General features: G+C 39.3%; 1 protein-coding gene across 1 annotated transcript in view; it reads right to left on the reverse strand.

Annotated features, from left to right (window-relative positions):
* Positions 1–16877: 16877 nt before the first annotated feature.
* Positions 16878–18402, reverse strand: part of GUCY1B1 (guanylate cyclase 1 soluble subunit beta 1) — a 42380-nt gene continuing 40855 nt past the window's right edge. Inside the window, exon 14 of the mRNA XM_062573831.1 lies at positions 16878–18260. Within this exon, the coding sequence (XP_062429815.1) occupies positions 18237–18260 (24 nt within the window). The 3' untranslated portion in view covers positions 16878–18236. The remainder of the gene's footprint in view (positions 18261–18402) is intronic.

Consider the following 18402-nt stretch of genomic DNA (forward strand, 5'->3'; position numbering starts at 1 on the left):
GGGCTGGCACTGGCTTATCTGGCAAAGCAAAATGAACACAGAACAGCCTGTACAGAAGCAGGATTTGGATCAGACTTTTGTGTAGTAAATTAATTCATTGCACTGTCTCACCAGTAGATGTTCCACTTACCATAGGCTTCTCCTGTTATAGAAGACTTCTCATGCATGGAGTTAATTTCTAAGCACCCTATTATAGAATTGCTCAGTATAGCTCAAGTTGGATTTTTTCCCTCTGATTAATAATGCTTTGGAAATATTTCAGAGGAATTACTCACAAATCGAATGTTACTTAGTCTGAAAGGAGAAACATTGTCTTTGCAGCACAATGTTTATATTAATTTCTGAGGTAAACTAAAAACATATATCCATCCAATTTTCCATCAAAATAGGCCTATCAAGGGATCTACAGAAGAGCTTATACAAGCAACATTTCTACTGTTTTGATGAAAGTAAAATAAGAATCTTCCTAATCTTTACCCACTTCTTGAGCCAGAACTATACAGGAGGAAAATAAGTTCCCTATGCAAGCACTCAAGTCTAAAAGTAGTTGCTGTATCTACCCTCTAGCCCAAATACATTTTGCACTGTGTGTAGCTCTGGTGCTGGCAAAACTTCAGGAAAGCAGTCCTTCTCACCTGAGTAATGCCCAGTGGCGGGATCCTGCAACCTTGTAGTTTCTTATGGCTCCTTTCCAGTTTAGGACTGCTCTGGCGTTGCTCCGCATTTTGGCAGTCCAAGGACCATTGCATACTTCTAAAATCTCAGACCAAGATAAACTGTAACGGTGCACTCATACCACCTGTCAGAGTACAGTGTTTTAGAAGCATATGCCTTATTACACTATAAACATTAGTCCATCTAGTTACTGTAACTGTATCCTGAGTTAAACACATTCTCAGGTTGACAGTTGATGTGCTTTTTAAACTCAGGATACAGGAAGTATTTTCAAGTTCACATTGCAGTAATTAATTACTGCAATGTTGAAACATGACTGAGTTATAAATGATAAGCTACATATGAACAGGATATTGCTGTAGATTCCAGGCTAGCATCACATCTTCTTGTTGCTACTCATGATCATCTTGGTCCTAACTCTCTTGCTCTCTAAGTCCCTTTATCCACCAAGTGAAGTTCACCTCAGGTGCTCTCACTAGAAACAAAGTCATCGCAAGACAAATGGTAACTTCTGAAGAGAAAAATTCTTGTCAGTCCCTTTCCACTACACATGCAACCGATGCACAGACATGCGCACCTTGCCCATCTCATGCTCAAGAACAGGGGCACTAACAGGGTGTTTTAAAACCACTTCTGGGATGAGGAGTGGTTTTACAAACTGTAGAGGGTGAAGAGAGGTCTGCACATTTGTCTGCTCTTTTCTATCCTAAAGCCCTCTGCCTCTAGAAAAGCATGTCACTCGGCCACATTGAGCCCGGTTAATTGCATACATTAGCCTTGCTGTGCTCGTGCTGGGCTTTGCCTTTCAGAGGAACCACCCTGAACCATAGAAAATTCAGCAATACTTCCAGTACACTTCAGGGTCTTTGGTAAAAGAGGTGTGAAGCCCACATTGCCACAAAGTAAACGGGAATACTAACAATTATCACTATACTTTGAAATCCACTTCCAATCTAGACGATTGTTTTGGGTTAAAGCCATGATCTCCTAGATTAACATATGTTGTGTCCATTATAGTCTCAATGTAAGCACACCATTAGGTTCCCTTATCTACTTCCATCTACTGAAGACTTGGCAATTAGGCATTTAAGGCAGGGTTGTTGATTATACATTTGACCATTGCTGATGTATCCATCAGATACTTAAAGGCTTCATTTTAAGCTGTGAATCAACTGCAGATAATGAAAAGGAACAGTTACAAAACAAAAGATTTTTATGCACAGGCTATGAAAAGTGCAGTCTTCTCAGTGCTTCCCATGAGCCGTAGAACTTGAAAAAACAATATTCATTAAAAAGCAAACTTGCTTCTGTTGTTGTTCAACCCAATGCATATGCCTCCCAATAAATAATTTAGTTCAGTTTTCATAGCTAAGGCTATTGGGAGTACCAGTTAAGTAATTTAATTTATTTCCCTGGGATAATCAACATAACCACTGTAAAGGTCTTTGTGTGCTGTAGCTGCCAAAGGAAACAGATTTGAAAAGCCTGCTACTACTCCAGGCTATTAGGACTACTCCAGGCTAATAGGACTCTGAGCCCAAGAAGATTTTTCTATTGGTCATCCAGCCTGCTATATTTTTAACCATATAGCCCTGAAATAAACCTTAGAATCTCTGGCCACAGCCCCACAGGGCCAGTATAATTTGACAGCTGATCCAGAGTTCAGTGAATTCGGTGGAAATTTTCCAAGCTAAAACCACCCAAAGACTTCAAACCACACCTATGTAAACCTACAGTTCACTTGCAGACCGTGAATGCTTTAATCTGGAAGGGTTACATCACATCTCAATCCTTTCCTGTAGTCTGAATAAATGGAATTTTGTTAGGTTATTTTAGTTCAAACTTCTGAGAACTGCATGAATAAAAATGGCAAACAATGCCCCCTGTGAAAGAAACCAGATAGGACGAGAAACTATCTAACCAGAGAAACTTAATAAAATGTCTGTTTAAAGACTAAGTTGTAAGAAGTATTGTTTACTGTTGAAACAACAAAGTCCAGCAAACAGTAACAAGTAGCTAAAAAAAGACAAAACAGTTAGCTAGACTTACATAACTCTAAAAAAAAAAAAAAAAAAAAAAAAAAAAAAAAAAAAGAGGGAAACAAAGTCATGTCATGCAGTGTATCACCATATTTCAGAGAGTTAACTTCATTTTTTCTAAGAAGCAAGTTGCTAGTCATCCTCTGTTTTGCAGTATCCCATTTAAGACTAATACTCCACTGTGTTAAGTACTTCACAAGACTGGACCCTGCTTCAAAGCTCTTGCAGCCCTAGAAAACTGCAAAGCACCTGCCTGTGCTCTCAATTCAAAGCAGGTGCCAAAGTATTTGGGGACATTAAACAGTCAGAAAGCCATTACCTACCTACCCCACTTTCTTCACCTGTACCCTCCTGCTCCCTCATTCATACTGCTCACAAGGAAAACTTACTTGCCTTAGCATAAAACGAATTGCCAAAAGAGTGGCCAGTGGGCAAAGCACTCCCATAGTGATGGGCCCGACTCTCACTGAGCCTCCCAGCTCTCCCTTGCAAAGGGCAGCAGTACATGCCTGGTATATGGAGCAGCAAAGTTTTACATCAGGCTGAAGAGCCCAGCTTCCTGTCACCCACCTGTTCTGACAACATCTTTGAGTCCAGTCCAGCAAATATTTATTCAGATAAGCAATGCTCTGTTGAAGCCTGGGGACACTAGTAGATATTAGATTATGAGTTTCAGAGTTAAATTCTGAGACAATTTATTCTCTTTATTGCTGCTACATGACCCAATTATCTCCAGTTGAGATTGCCCAATATCCGGAGATACCACAAGAAGCTTTTAGTGCAATGAGCTGCTAAGAAACTTAAGACAGAAAATTCTATCTGGAAATCTGGAACACTGTAAGCAACTTAAACACTTTATTCAATGCCAAAGATATGTCAAATGGGGAAAAAGTTTGGTGAAAAGGCAGAAAAAAAAAGGAGCAGTTTTCAACAGAAGAACAGAGCTACCAGAATGTTTCTTGTGGCATTTCTAATGAGAGGTAGGTTCATGAGGAAACCAGAAGGGCTGAGCATCCAAGCAACTGCTGTGCTAAGGATGCCCTTAGGTTTCTGTGTTCTCTTTCAACCTCTGTGTCTTTCACTGTACCAAAACAGAAAGATACCAACTAAATGTAGAACCTACTACTGAGCTTGCGTTCAGCAATGGTGTTAGGCTCGGTGAATCAATCCTCATACGGGTTTTCATCACTCTCTCCACAGTTTAAAGCAGACAAACACATTTTGGAATTTAATGGCATAATTCTGACATTGTTTCCCAGGTAGAACAAAGAGGATAAAATTCTCCACAAATTGGTCACTCATTTACACGATTGCAAGAGAAGCTCTAAGGCCCCAGTAAAGAAAACAAGAGGCAGTTGCCTATCAACATAAATTTCATTAACAACAAAATGCTACTCAATATTGATTAAAGCAGGACAAGTTCTGCAGGGTTACTTCAAGGATAAAACTTGACTACCTTTTTTTAGTTTCCGAGGATGGATTTATAAGAGCTAGGTTATTCAAAGAGCCTCTGCCTTCAAATAATCAGCTGAAAAAGGTCAAATGTTAACTTTCATGGATTTTCAGCAATCACCAAATGTGACTGTCCTGTCAAGAAAGCTAGAAGAGGAAGGAATTTTATATTGCATATTCTAAGTGTATGGGTTTGATCAGCTTAGGCAGATATTATTAATGACAGATTAATGAAATAAAACACATACATGACTTGTTATTTGAAATGAACATTGCATCAACAGAGGAATATTTGGCCTTAGGAGCAGGAAATAGAGCAGAAAGAGATGATAGATATAACATGTCTCTCAGACTCACAAAACAAAAAAGTGATTCCTTTGGCCATCCTTAAACAAAAGCATTAGCACCCAACTTGTGCCCCTTTTTCCTTGTTGGGCAGAAGATCCAACAGCACTTTGTGCTGTTTCCCTGGGCATTGACGGGACAAAGCCCTTAACAGGGACTCAGACCTTCCAGTATCTCCCATGCCGATCTTCCCTGGATCTAATAGCCACAGAGCCGCACTCACTCTGTCACAGGGCAAGGCAGATGTGTGCCACATACTGCTGCTCATGGAAGCGTCCAGACAATGAAATGCTCAGAAAGCATGAAGTCTCCCTTCTACTGTATCCTCCTGATTATCTGTTATCTATTTTACTTGCTCCCAAAGAGTGGAAGGATGGAAGTATCAATGAAAAGGTCACAGCAGTGCTTAAAACTATTCCTTAAGCTGCTTGTTGGGGAGGAGGGGGGCTGCTCCTCTGATGACCTATTCTCTAGGTAGTATTCTCTGATTACTATTTAATTTTTCTGCACCAAGTCATGCACCAAGAGAACTAAAACATTTGTATGACATCAAGAAAAGCTGCTTTTTGTTTTTCCAGTGCAAGGCATTTTCCCAACATGTGTTTGTTGTTTAGGAGCAGGAGATGTTCCAAATAGACACAGCTACTGAGGTTAGTAATTCAAATGACTTATAGATGTTTTCACTGAGCAAATAAAACAATTCTAATAAATGCTACCCAAAGTTCATAGCTGTGCTACGATATATAAAAGGGAAAGAGAAATGTGACAGAAATAGACGAGGGCAAGAAGTAAAGACTCTCTTCAGCAGTCCATTCAGTTTATTCACATCCTCTGAGTTAAAGATTATGTGGTAGTTTGACTATGGTAGAACTGCAGAATATATATATATATATATAAAAAAAAAAAAAATCAGATTTAGGGGCTCTGGACGTATTTCAGGTATGAGCAATAGCCTAGCTCTAATATGATATTAATTTTTCTTTTTTATGAAGGATTTTCAAATTGTCTCCAGTTCAGAGACATCTTCAATATAGCTTGTCTTAATACAACTTTTACTATATTTTCACCAAAGAGGGCTGTGGTCAAAATAGGCAATGTAAGGCACAGAAATAGATTTGTAAAATGGTTTACACTGTGAGAAATGCCATGTTTGAATATAGTCTGTAGAAGTTTAAGCTCCTCCCAGAAAACTGAATGGTCCACAACAGAAACTACTTTTGAAATGCTGACTAGCTCTTCTAGCCACTAATTGTATTAACCGATCAAGAAAAACAGATCATGGTAATTTCCTGCTATAATTTAGTTTTGCAGCAATGCTGTAGTTGCCGCAATAGTCTCCAGGTTGGCTGCTATGCAAGTAGAAATGGTACAAAAGTCTTCTGAAATAAATTATCCACAAAGCAAAATATTTAGAAAGATGTGGTAGTATATTGTCCTTGGCTTGTAAGTCTTCTCTTTAAACAACTAAAACAAGCCATTACCTCTTAAAATAGGATCTGCTTTGTGACAAGTTTTACTTGCTTCTAGGATGGTTTTCTCCCAAGTTAAGTTTCCTGTGAAGCTAGTTATGCGTGTACTTTGGGAGAAGTTTAACTCATTTATCTCGAATTGGAAGTTACGTAATCCACACCAAAAAAGCTACTAGAGATCAAGGAAATTTTAACCATTTTTATGGAAGCTAGAATCTTATGTTCATGTTCAAACACCATGTTATATACATTGCATCCTTTGACATAGGACAGCTGTTATAATACAAAGTGTGAACCCTTTAATTAGAAATAAAACAGCTGTTTTGTGTATTCCTAAACCAAAATGTAACGAGCCATATAATAAATATTTTTCAAACATGAATACTGGCAGTATTAGATGACCCAAATACCAATTCTAAACTGTTGGATAATGGAAAATCCAAAGTAAAAGAATACAAGAATGAAAAGTTCTGTATTTTTTGGAGGGGAGGAGAGAAAGAGGAGACAAAGGAAAGAGGAGAATTCACAACTTACATAAAAACAAGGAACTGATCTGATTGTCCCCAAACTACCTGTTAATTTCAGCTGAAAAGTATATTTAAGGCCTGAATTCACAGTGTCCTTGCTGGGAGTCTCTCCTTGGCTCAGGATTTGGAAGAGAGGTCCAAGAGCTCTCAGTCCAACATTCACAGAGACCAAGCTACCTCAGTGGTCATTGCCAAAAGCAGAAGACCAGCCAGTCAGTCTATTCTTTGGTCCCCTTTCTAACCAGTGCTTCCTTGGAAGCAGAATAGCTGTAACCAAAAGAACAGAGAATGTCCCTTGACAGGTAAGCAGCATGGTTTAGGGACCATTCCCCTAGGAAATACAGTTCAAGTGAAAACCGAGTTCAAGCCTCTCATAGAGCTAAAGATCTGGTCATCACATTAGCACTTCTGTCCACAGAACAGTCTTATAAAATAAGCACTGGAAATGAACGTGACTAATTATACTTTAACAAATGATTACATGTTGAAGTAAGCAATTGTTTTCATAAATAAATAAATATTTTCCTGTAGAACATCAATCTTCCTCTTCTTCCAGTGACCAAGCAAAGTAGTAGATATTTCCATGGTCCTGCTGAGAAGCAAAATTTCACATCTCATGAAAGCAAGTTCTTCAAATGGCTACTAGATTTTGTGGTCTATATTTCTCAGGACAATCATTCTGAATCTATTCAATAGTTATTGTCGTGGATGTAATTAATTCTGACCACTACCTTCTGAGTAGCTTTCTCCTCACCATAATTTCCAACAAGCAATAGATTTTAGCTTTATGTCAGGATAAATGTGCTAGAAGCATTTCTGGAAAACACCCAGTCATTAAGTTCCTTTTGTACAGCAAAGTCACCTCTTCCCTGACAAAAATTCCTAAGGGAAAGGGAATGATAAGAGGGAGTGAGGGCATTAGGGTAACTTTGGCTGGAGAAAAGAGGAATAAACAAAAAAGATTGACAGGCAGGCATTAAAGACGTTTGCCAAGCTGTCAGAAGTAGCCAGAGCAGCTAAGCAAAGTAGGGAGCAGAAGGAAGCACAGCTAACAGCACAAGGAGTGCGGTTCAACTAAAGGAAAGAGATCATGCCATATTACCAGTTTTATTTAACAAGTCACACTCTATTCACTTAAACTGTGAATAGAGATTACCATGAGATAACAGAAAAGTTGGCCTCACTGTTGCTTCTCTGGAGGAAAAGATGAATTGCCATTTTAATTGTAAGCTAGGAGTTATTTTTGTTACCCTGTTTATTCACCCTGTTGGAGATCTTTTTTCTTCTTTAAATAAAGATAAGGTTAGCCATTTGATTCGTACTTGCAAGTGAAAAACATTAGGGCTGTGATTCATATTTGCAAGTGAAAAAGATTAGGGCTATAAATACCAGAAAATATCTGGACAAAGGCCCAAAGGCCTGCAGTGATCTCCTTAAGTCAAAACTCAGCCCTTACTGCTGGAAACTACAGGCTTGATTACACCAAGCATGCATCAGCCTTACAGATTCTGTTTTAGAAACATAGCACAGGGAGAAGCTGTTCTTCTCGAGAAGAAATGTGCCACTTTCCTGGAGTGCCTTAAGTTTTCTTTTTTTAAAGCACTAGTTTTCTTCTGTTAACATCAGGGTTTCTTTTGTTAACACGCTTTACCTCCAAAACGAGCATTGCAGTGGAATACCATGTCCACTGGATCACGAGCTATTGAAAAGTAATGGGGAGGTCATGTCGGAGCTCGCCACTGCTGCAGCAAGCACGCAAACGGGCGCGCGGTCGGCGGTGCCTGCTGGGTCAGCGATCCGCTCCTCACTTTGCGAACAGGAGCGCCGCCCGTGCAGCAGAGACCTGGCTGCCTCCTCACAACGCCTCCACGTAGGCCGACCAGCTCCACCCGAGGCTTGCGGCCCCGCTGCGGCGCTGGAGCAAGGCGGCACTGCTCGCAAGTACCCGGTCGCCTCCCGAAGCCCTCACTCACCATCAGCCCAGGAGTCCGGACGTCCAGAGACGCTGTCGCCACGGGGAAAGAGAGGCGAGGTGGCACGCGGCCAGCCATGCCAGTGCTCCCACGGAGGTCGGCGCCTCACTTGGGTGGTAGGCACCTGCTTCCTCCCGCTCCTGTCTCCTTTTCCCAGGGAGGTTTTCCTGAGGTTAGGCCACCTGGAGAGAGAGCGGGGGGAGGAAAGGCGACTGAGCTCTGACAGTCAGAGTTATGCTGCCTCTGTCGGCATCAAAAATAGCCAGGAATGGACTTTTGCACCCAAATACCACCACTCACCTGCACAGAGATAGCCCTGGAGGCTGCTTGTTTGCTTAACGTCTGGTTGGGCGCTAGCTGCGAGCTCACACGTCCTGTAAAGCACCTAAGGGGACCGCAGGCCCCTGCTCCATCAGAGGTGCTGGCCTGGACACCAGGCATCTGCCGGGAGGGCCCTGAGGGACGAGCACCCTCCCCTTGGCATGGGAGCACTGGCCGCGGGGCGAGAGCACACAGCCCCAGGCAGCCGGCTCCCCTCTGCCAGCGAAAGCCTCACCTGCTGGTCACACACCAACGCGCAATGAACATCACAGCTAGATGGGATAAAACCATCTAGCCCACAGTACCTTCTCCCACTTGAAGTAGGTGTAACTTGAAGTGAAAATAAAAACTTATAAAAGCATTTCTTCTTCGGAGAGCTGCTTTCCACCCCTGTAGGAGCAGCTGCTGTGTCAGGACCACTTGCTGGAGCCCACTGAGGCTGTGTGCTGGGGTCTGCACAAGGTAAGGCCCTACTGCTGTTTTTTCCCATGCAGCACATGATACTTTCCCTCAAACCAGTTTTGAGTTTTTGCCTGAGAAAAATAATTCTTCCTAACAAACAAGCCAGAGATGCTGGGTCACAAACCACATGCACAAGCCTGCCCTGGCCCTGCTGGGGCCCTCCCTGCCCTAGTCCCATTTCAGTGATCCCTGCCCAGCAATGCCCTGGCAATCTCCAGTTATTCAGGGTGAGGCTCCACTTGTGTTTTCCTTCTGCCCTTCCTGCTTCTCCCTCCACCTAGCCCTGCCTGCTCTCATCCATGAACCTGCACTTCACCATCTGCTCAGCTGTGTCACTGCCATTAATTGACCAGCTCCACCTGGGGCTTGTGGCCCCACTGCGGTGCTGGAGCAAGGCAGCCCTTAACTTGCCCTTTTTTTTCTATCTCTTATTAGACCAACTGATACACATACTATTATGATTAAAGTTAACTTATGTATCATTAGATCACTGGTACTATTAAATCAGCATTACTATTACAATCCATTGTATAAACTAAAGTGCCACAAATCATTCCTTTTACTGTTGTTGATTCTCTACTGCCATCATAAACACATTCATGTATTTAAAAAAATGGATTAGTTGAAATTTCTTACTAAAATGTTTCTGACAGTGTCATGGTGCTTCAGTAGATGGCGTCCACTGCCAGTCTCAGCACAGAGCCAGCACAGCCACGCACTGGCCCTGTGCAGCCGCAGCTCCTGGCTCTGGGCACAAAAGCCTAATTAATGCCTTTCCTAAGGCTAACACAAGTTCCTGCTCAACTACCCACTTCATTTCTCCCTTGAAGTTTCAGCTGAGAAAAGGTGTAGGATTTCGTCTTCTGAAAGTGTTTCTCCATGGTGTTTTGTTACTGCTTTGCAAAGCAAATTGAGATTCTTCCAAATGAAGAGCATTTTCTTTCTAATGGAGTATTTCACCTAGCTAGTATTATGGTAGGACATGCAGATGGTCCTCTGTTTCTTTTTTTCCCCATGGCACCATCTAGTTACACTCAGAGAACGTATATTATAATAAATACAGAAGGTGGAGAAGTAAGTATTTGCTATCATGCTTGCAGACACAAGCAGGGCAATTCTGTGCTCACCAGATGCTCTAACCACGTATCTCTGCTAATCTTACTGGCCTTACTTAGGGCTTAAAGTCAAGTCTGAGCCTCACAGACACAGGCAGGATCATATACAAAGCAACAGCCACGGTTTTGGCCTGTCAGCCTCTCAGAGCCTTCAAAATCTAACACAGCAGTCTAGCATAATATGTTTCTTGTTTTCTTCAAGATTGTCATGGTATTTTATCTAGATTGCCCAGTATTATTGTAGCAACAGAGGGAGAAAATATTGGCACCATGCAGCATTTAATTAGAAAACATTACAACTTCTGTATGTTACATAGAACAGGCTTGTCCATTAGAGAAGAAGGAACACACAAACTGGGGACTGGCAGCTGCGTCAGTCAGGAGCTACCCCCGTCAGATTTTTTGTTTGACTTCCACCTGATCTCAATTTACTGGAGACTTTTTCGCCTAGTGAAGCTAGAAATGAAGAAAGTGCAATCAAAAAAGGAATCAGTGGCTTTTTGAAATGCCGGACTCTGGTTCTGTCTTTTTGAAAGGCAGCTGTACACATTCAGAAAATAATGCTTCTTGCTGATGTAGTGCTGTAGCGCTGGGAAAAAATTCCAAAGTATCATAGTTAAGATGGGACATGCCTGGCAATGCAAGAGACAATGGAGATGCTCTAGTGCTGTCTTTTCCATCTCAAAATACAAGTCAGTATTTGTCCAGAGATACCACAGTGGGAAAATGAATTATATTGCTAGAGAAAGCAAAAGAATTATTCTGGAATAGGTATTTCATAAACAAATGCTGACTTTTTCTTGGTGTCTCTATGATAAAACAGCAACTAATTATAGTTTGAGAAAATATTGACATCTCCAGTCCAGTTAAACTGTTGACAGTTTAACAATGTATGTACACAAAACCTTAAATTGACACAGTATGAGCTGTAGATGAGACAACAATGTTCACTTGTTATCCAAGACACTTCCGATCATTCTAGTTGGAGTTCAGATAATCCCCTCCTTCCCTAGCTCCTAAGACTGTTCCTACATATTATGGAAACAGGGAAGTGGAACTGCAAGGGCAGGGACTTAAAGCAACTGTTACTCGGATCCCACTGCAGTGCCTTCTTCAGGTTTACTGCAGTGTCCTTGTCCAACTAATTTGCTTTACACTTGTCTGGCCTCCTAAGCATCACCTTTTCCCCTGGACACAGGCCCAAGCAGAGAGTAAACAAGTGAGGTGGCCTCCACAAAAGTTACAGTGAGCTATGTATAACCTAAGGGGTAGGGTATTGTGCGAAAGGAAGGTTTTGTGGAAACATATGTATCCCACTTGCTGGCAAGTGATTTGTTCTCTAGGTCATTACATAGATGTGCCCACAAATACACCTATATACATGACAGAAGGCAGGGCTTTGGTTTCTTGGACAAGCTGTTAAATTTCTCTAAGACTCACTATCCCCTTTGTATAAAAGGGATACTTACCCTTCAACCTCTTGGCATAAGTTTTTTGAAAATCAGATTGTTTCTGTCTGTTTATTAAGCTGACTTGCATAAAATGTCTGAAGGATGTGGTCTTTTTTTTTTCTTTTCTTTCCCAAGAATATTACATATAAGTATTTAGGACTTGTGAAAAATTGATGTGGGTTTCTTCACACTTAACACATTGCATATTTTAGTAAGATTTATGAAGCTGATTTGATTTTATTCAAACACATCATTGCAACACCATGCTCCTATTGAGTTCAGTAATACTGAACTCAAACACAGTTTTATTTCTGGGGTGAAAAATATGGTTATGTAGTTGTTTTTTTAACTAAGGCCCAAGGACTATTGACTTAATTGATTTCCAGTTTGAGATTATGTTTAACTACAACTAGGAAGCATGAATTCTTTCAGTCTTTTGTCTGCACTCAGCTAAGTTCTGTCATTTTAACAACAGCTCAGTGTTTGAGCACTAGACAGGATACCACATTTATCAAAGTATAAAATCAATTTTGGAAGGCTAGAATAACCCTGAGAACCTGCAATATGAAAAATGAACAGGCTTCATGCCAGAGGTATCCAGCTCATGAACTGATAAAAATAAATGTATGCTAGCATTGGCTGACTGCTGTGAGTTCATATATCCTCACCACACAAATTACTTCCCTAGAGAGACTACAATTATACTGTAGCCTAAAATATGCACTAGTTGCTTTATAGATATTGAAATCCCCATAATCATCTCTGCCAAAGGCAGTAACAAAGGCAATGTCAATAAGACTGCTGGATACAGTAATCACTGCAGGAGGTGTAGTCTATGTCTGAAACAAAACCTTTGTAACAGATAATAAACATCTTCATCTCAGAATAATAATCACAAAATTGTTCTTACATTCCCTGATCTTCTTTATCTCCAAAACAGTCACATTGGCAGAAAGATCCATCACCTATTATGAAGAAAATGAACATCAGCCTTTTCCTGCTAGTAAAAAACAAGGAATGAATTGGTAGAGACAGCATGTATTGTTGCAGTTTTTCCATTACTGTCACCTACAGCCAGCCAGAGGTCTGAAGAACAACAGAGGGAAAAAATAGTGTCTTGTATGTGCAATTATAGATTGGGGAATGGAATCATTTTTTCTTTTCTTTTTACAGTTAGATTAGCATTGCTCTATTTAAATCAAGACAGAGCAGGAAAATAAAGGAGATGAGAAAGCATTTGTGAATGAAACCTCCTAAGAATCTGGCTTATTATTTGTTATTATTCCTATTGTCAGGTAGGTGCATCAAAGAATTACAGTCTCTCCCTAAGGAAAGGGGATCTTGTTAGCAGGCAATGAAGACAAATATACACAAAAAAGGTAAACTAACACGGACCCTCTCTGCATCCCTGGCACTCCAACAAAACAGGACTACAAGGCCAGTAACATCCTTTTACTTGCAGAGAATAAGCCAGGACAGTGACACAATTCATTTACTATAGTCCGTAAGAAAGCTGACTGCCTGACAATTGCAGCATATGAGCAACTAATTCTCTTCAGGTTCTTATATTGCTACTATATCATCATCCAGTATAATGTTTCTTTGTTTTTTACTTTTTAAATGGGATGGAATGTGGAAAAATCAAGTAACAATTTTACAACCTGTCTCAATATATGGATACAGTTGACTTGTCTACGCTGTGAATCAAAAATGCGTTAGAACAAGGATGCCTCAGGCCATACTCTGACTCCATGGAATTGGGTATATTGACAAGGCTATCAAGGTTTCAAAGCGCAAGAGTTTATGTATATTGCAATACAAAACTTGGCTGCAGCACAGTCAATGTTTATTAGTTTTGAATTTTACAAGGGTTTCTTTCAAAGAAAAGGCTCTGGTGCTTAGAGCTCCATCTACCCCTTATTCGTATCAGATGCTAGCTTATCCCTTCGTACTTGCTTCTTATGCATATGATTGCCTTTTGAATGTCAATTTATAACTAGGCAGATATATTTTTGTATTACAACTTACATAAAACACCACATACTAGTCACTGAAAAAGTCTCACAAAATCTAATTGATTTTCACACCTTTGTCTTCCTGGCTTATTGCTCAGATCAGAGGATTTCCTCCTTATGTGTATAAATATATAATATATACACGCATATAAATTAGAGCTAAATTGACTTTTCTGGGTGCTAATAAATCATTGCTGCCAATGATGTCTTTGCGAGGTAAAAACAAGAACAGGCAGATCCTCTAAAAGCAAAAAAATAGCCAAAGAGAAGCAGATGGGAACAGGCAAAATAAAAATCTTCTGGAAAACAGCTGATTACTGTACTCAAGTCTAAGCACCTACTGCAGTCCACTGCTTCTTTAAATCTGCAGTGAAGGTAAACAAAAATAACCCAGATCCTGAAAACTTAGGTGTGCATCCAACTGGACTTAGTAGATATTCCCAACAGAAATCATGGCAATGAAGATGAAGGCAACTACTTTCATGAATAATGCATCCCACTTTTACATAAGCAAATTTGGGGCAGGGGAGAGACTTTATACCTCTGAGATTGCTACAGCTAAGTTGGTGCTGGAGATGTGAGGGAAAAGAATTGAACAACGAGCTGTCAATAACTTGCAGGATCAATTGGTCAGAGATCAGAGCTGGAGTCCTGGCATTTAGTCTTCTGCTCTAGCTGTTGACTTGCCAGCACTTTCCCGCTACTTCCCAATTACAACATTTCCAGATGTCTGTGATTGCAAACCCACATTCTGCTAGAAAAAGGTGAAGTTCTCCTGTGTGGCTTGATTGGTCTGTTCTCCTGTGTAACTTATAGATTTTTTTTTTTTTTTAAAAAAAAGAAGCAGGGTTCTACCTCTTCTGTTTATCAAAGTTTCAAGCTGCTGTCCTTTTCTTTTGGCTTTATTCATAATATCTTTTTATTTCTCTAACCACAGTAGTGCAGTGTTTTTACTTCTTTTTGTAAGTAAAAAATACAATAACTATTGTGATAATACTGTGAACATACCCAGATGACCATCTCATCCACTGTTTATTATTCTGTCTGCTTTCCTCCTCAGTTACTAAACATGAAGTTATGTTCCCAGAGTTTGTTCCTATTGAGGATTCACTGTACAGTTTGTACCATATTGCATATAAGCAAAAATAAACTGCAGAAAGCTTATGACATGTAATATCGCAACAGAGCCTGAGAAGTGGACTGATGATTTAAAAGTGAATATAGTAATAATACTTCCTTCTCACTATGGTAAATTGCTAATATTTTTGATAAAAGGTACTGTACAAATACGTACTTGCCTTCCCATCTAATTAAAAAATCAGGTTTTGATGGGAACCCATATGGGGGTGGTCACTGAAAAGATCAACATCATCTACAAAAATGGGCCATGTTATCAGATAGCCTCATTGATTGTGAAAGTCTTTATAACGTAACTTTTAAGCATTGACAATATGTGCTTAATAAGCCAGCTTTAAAATTTATTAAAGCCAATGAGAGCCCTATTGCTGTTTCTGAAGTCCCGTAATACAAATTTTGTTTCTGTGTTAGCCAAGAAGTACTAGTATTTGTTTCATATAAACTTTGTGTTGGATGAACACAGTACTTAAGCTAACTTTTTCCAAAGAACATATTGATTGTAGGAAGTCCTTCTGTAAGGATAATTTGAGATATCTCTGATAGATCTAATTTTCAGCAGTTCTGAGATTCAGTAACTCCCATTATAACCTCTATCTTCTGAATAACAGCCTAGGCAGATGTGCATTATGGAAGCCAATTGCAAGACAGCAGTAGAGTAACAGAATCCCCTCCGTGGCCAGTCATAGCAAACACCATCACACAAACCCAAGTTCCTTTACATATCTGAATGCAAAGGGAAGCATTTGATCCAGAAGACTACAAACAGCTAAGCATTCTACCATTTGCAATTTCATTCCTGCTTTCCCTTTTCTTCTCCTTGTTCTAAACTTGTTCTTCCCTCCTCCACACACACACAAATGTGTAAATGCCTCTGAAACAGATTTTGGTAATTAATTTGCCCCATGTTTTAACTAGAGAGCCTCTATTGAAAAACTAAATTACTATAGTTAAATACAAGAAGCAATAGAGCACATACAAAAGAATTAATTACCTGCAGACGTTTCTAGTTGTTCTCTAAGAGTAGTATTTAATCAAAGAAAAATTCCAGTAGCTGAGCAGTGCAGTTAAAAGACAACCAGTTTTAGTACCAAAGTGATTATGTACTTAAATTGTAGATGTTTCCTTAAGGAAAAAAAAAAGCACTTATATGAATGCAATATATGGACTATTATTCTAATGCTTCAAGAAACTAGTTATGCTACAGAGTATCTTAACAGGACCTTTAAATCTTTGAAATAGGCAGGTAAAATATAAACTTTGAGCACTATTTAAGTTCTTTCTGGAATGCCATATTCCATGAGCTTGAAGTGTAATACACAAACTTTAGTTACTTCAAATCCTTCAAGTATGTCAATGCACAAGTGCAGCTAGATGTCACAAATCCCACATTTTTGAGGGATCACCATTAAAATTTCGGTAAGTTTGATCAACTTTAAGTGCAAATTGCTGTTGTGTATCCATTAGAGTCAGGGCCATCTCTCACAGAGTGCTGACGTGTTCCTGTTGAGAAGCTGGAAAGAAACGTATGCGACTTTTCCTCTCCATTTTCCATTCCTGAAGTTTTGCTGGGTGATGTACAGCTTACTCAAAGTGGATGGCTAATAATCATATTTCTCAAATATGATTCAAATATTTTAAAGGTAATACCATATATGCTTTTTCTACTATTTTGGGGATGTTAACCTATATTTTGAACACTGCTTCAATTCGAGGAGTTGATCTGCTAACCTGAACAGAGGCTGCTCTTGGACAGGCACACACACATTGAAGCAATGACTCATGAAATTACTTAAATTGTAACTCATTTTATAATGAAGGAGAATATATTTGTTTTGTATGAAATGCAACACTTAAATGTAACTTTTATTGAGAAGAAAATCCCCAAATTTCTGAAAGTCAGTGGAAAAAATAATTTATTGCAACTTCTTTTGCACATTAACATGAAACATTTATACATATATATTTTGTGCTGGTAAGATATACTAGATATAGACAATATTTTTACACAAAAGTAATTGCACTGTCCTATTTTATAATGCAAATATTCAGAAAATATCAGTCAGATAAGAATGGATATTATTTGCACAAAAATGCACTGTACACTGAAGCTATAGAAGGTCTGTATGTCTGAAACCTTGTCCGCTTTCACCAACTGAATCAGTTGGTCAAATAAAAGATACTCAGTCCCCTCATAAGCCTTGCATCCCTTGATTATGATGCACTGTCTAGAGTATTACCAGATCCTTCCAATGAATGAAATAAGATCATTTCTGAAAATTAGAGACACCAAAACAAAAGGCAACCATGACAACCATGTCCCAGCAATATGTCTTTCAATTCTGGAGGCTCTATCAGAAAAGAATCAAACGATTACAGGTGGTCTAAAATTGCCCAGCAATCTATTATTAATAAGGTTACTTAATGTAGTTAATATAAATCCATGAGAAATACATTGCAAGTGAATAGTGTTTCAGTAAAAATACATTGGCACATGCTTCAAATGGCAATATCAGACAAAAAACTGCTTCCTTTTAATATAGAAAATGTATACATAGTGTTGACAAAGGGAAAAAACAGGTTGACCTCAAAAGAGGCACCTTGTTCTGACCAGGAATTAATACACTGCATCAAGTGTTATTCACAGGATGAATGGAAAGCATTACAATAGCAGAAAAAAAATCTGATAGACAACATTTATACTATAGTTTTCAGAATGATGCTTTATATATTATGAAAAATTTTAGTTTTTTGGGATCATCGTTCTGCCCAACAATTGAAATGCTTATCTTTCCAAAAATGTCACTGATTCACCCAACTATTACACTGTAGAAGTAAAGATGAAGAGCTCATATGTGAAGCACTAGACTGAAGTGCTCAGCTGTGGCAAGTATATTACAAAATGGTATTTGCTATTATCTAGTAAGAAGGGCCACATGACTGATACATGCGCAGACATACAAAAAGAAGCCTCAAATACATGCTCACTGCAGAGATCAAACAACACAAAACACTAAGGCCAAAAAAAAAAAAAGCAAAAAAAAAAAAAAAAAAAAAGGACAAAATCAGCAAGACACCCTGGAGGAAAATGGTGAATACGATTTCAGGATTGGGGCAAAAGACAATCATATTGCACAGGGAAATGGGAGACACGCAGTGAAGTAACAAGTAACAATATCCATAACAATCTTAGTGCCTGACCCGCTATTTGGAGACAGTAATGCACCCTATTCAGCGTCCTCTTCCTCTTCCCCCAGCTCAGAAAGCATCTTGCTTTGTTTCCTTGAGTGCATGCAAGTAAAATTTGAAAAGTGAGGGAATTTCTCTGAAGCAACTTCTTTAGCAACAACATGGTGGATCAATGCAGTTACAAAATACATTTAACAATATGCATCTATTATCAGTAAATAATAATAATATAGAT

Source organism: Rhea pennata, chromosome 4 (assembly GCF_028389875.1).
Source record: "Rhea pennata isolate bPtePen1 chromosome 4, bPtePen1.pri, whole genome shotgun sequence".
NCBI classification, from domain to species: domain Eukaryota; kingdom Metazoa; phylum Chordata; class Aves; order Rheiformes; family Rheidae; genus Rhea; species Rhea pennata.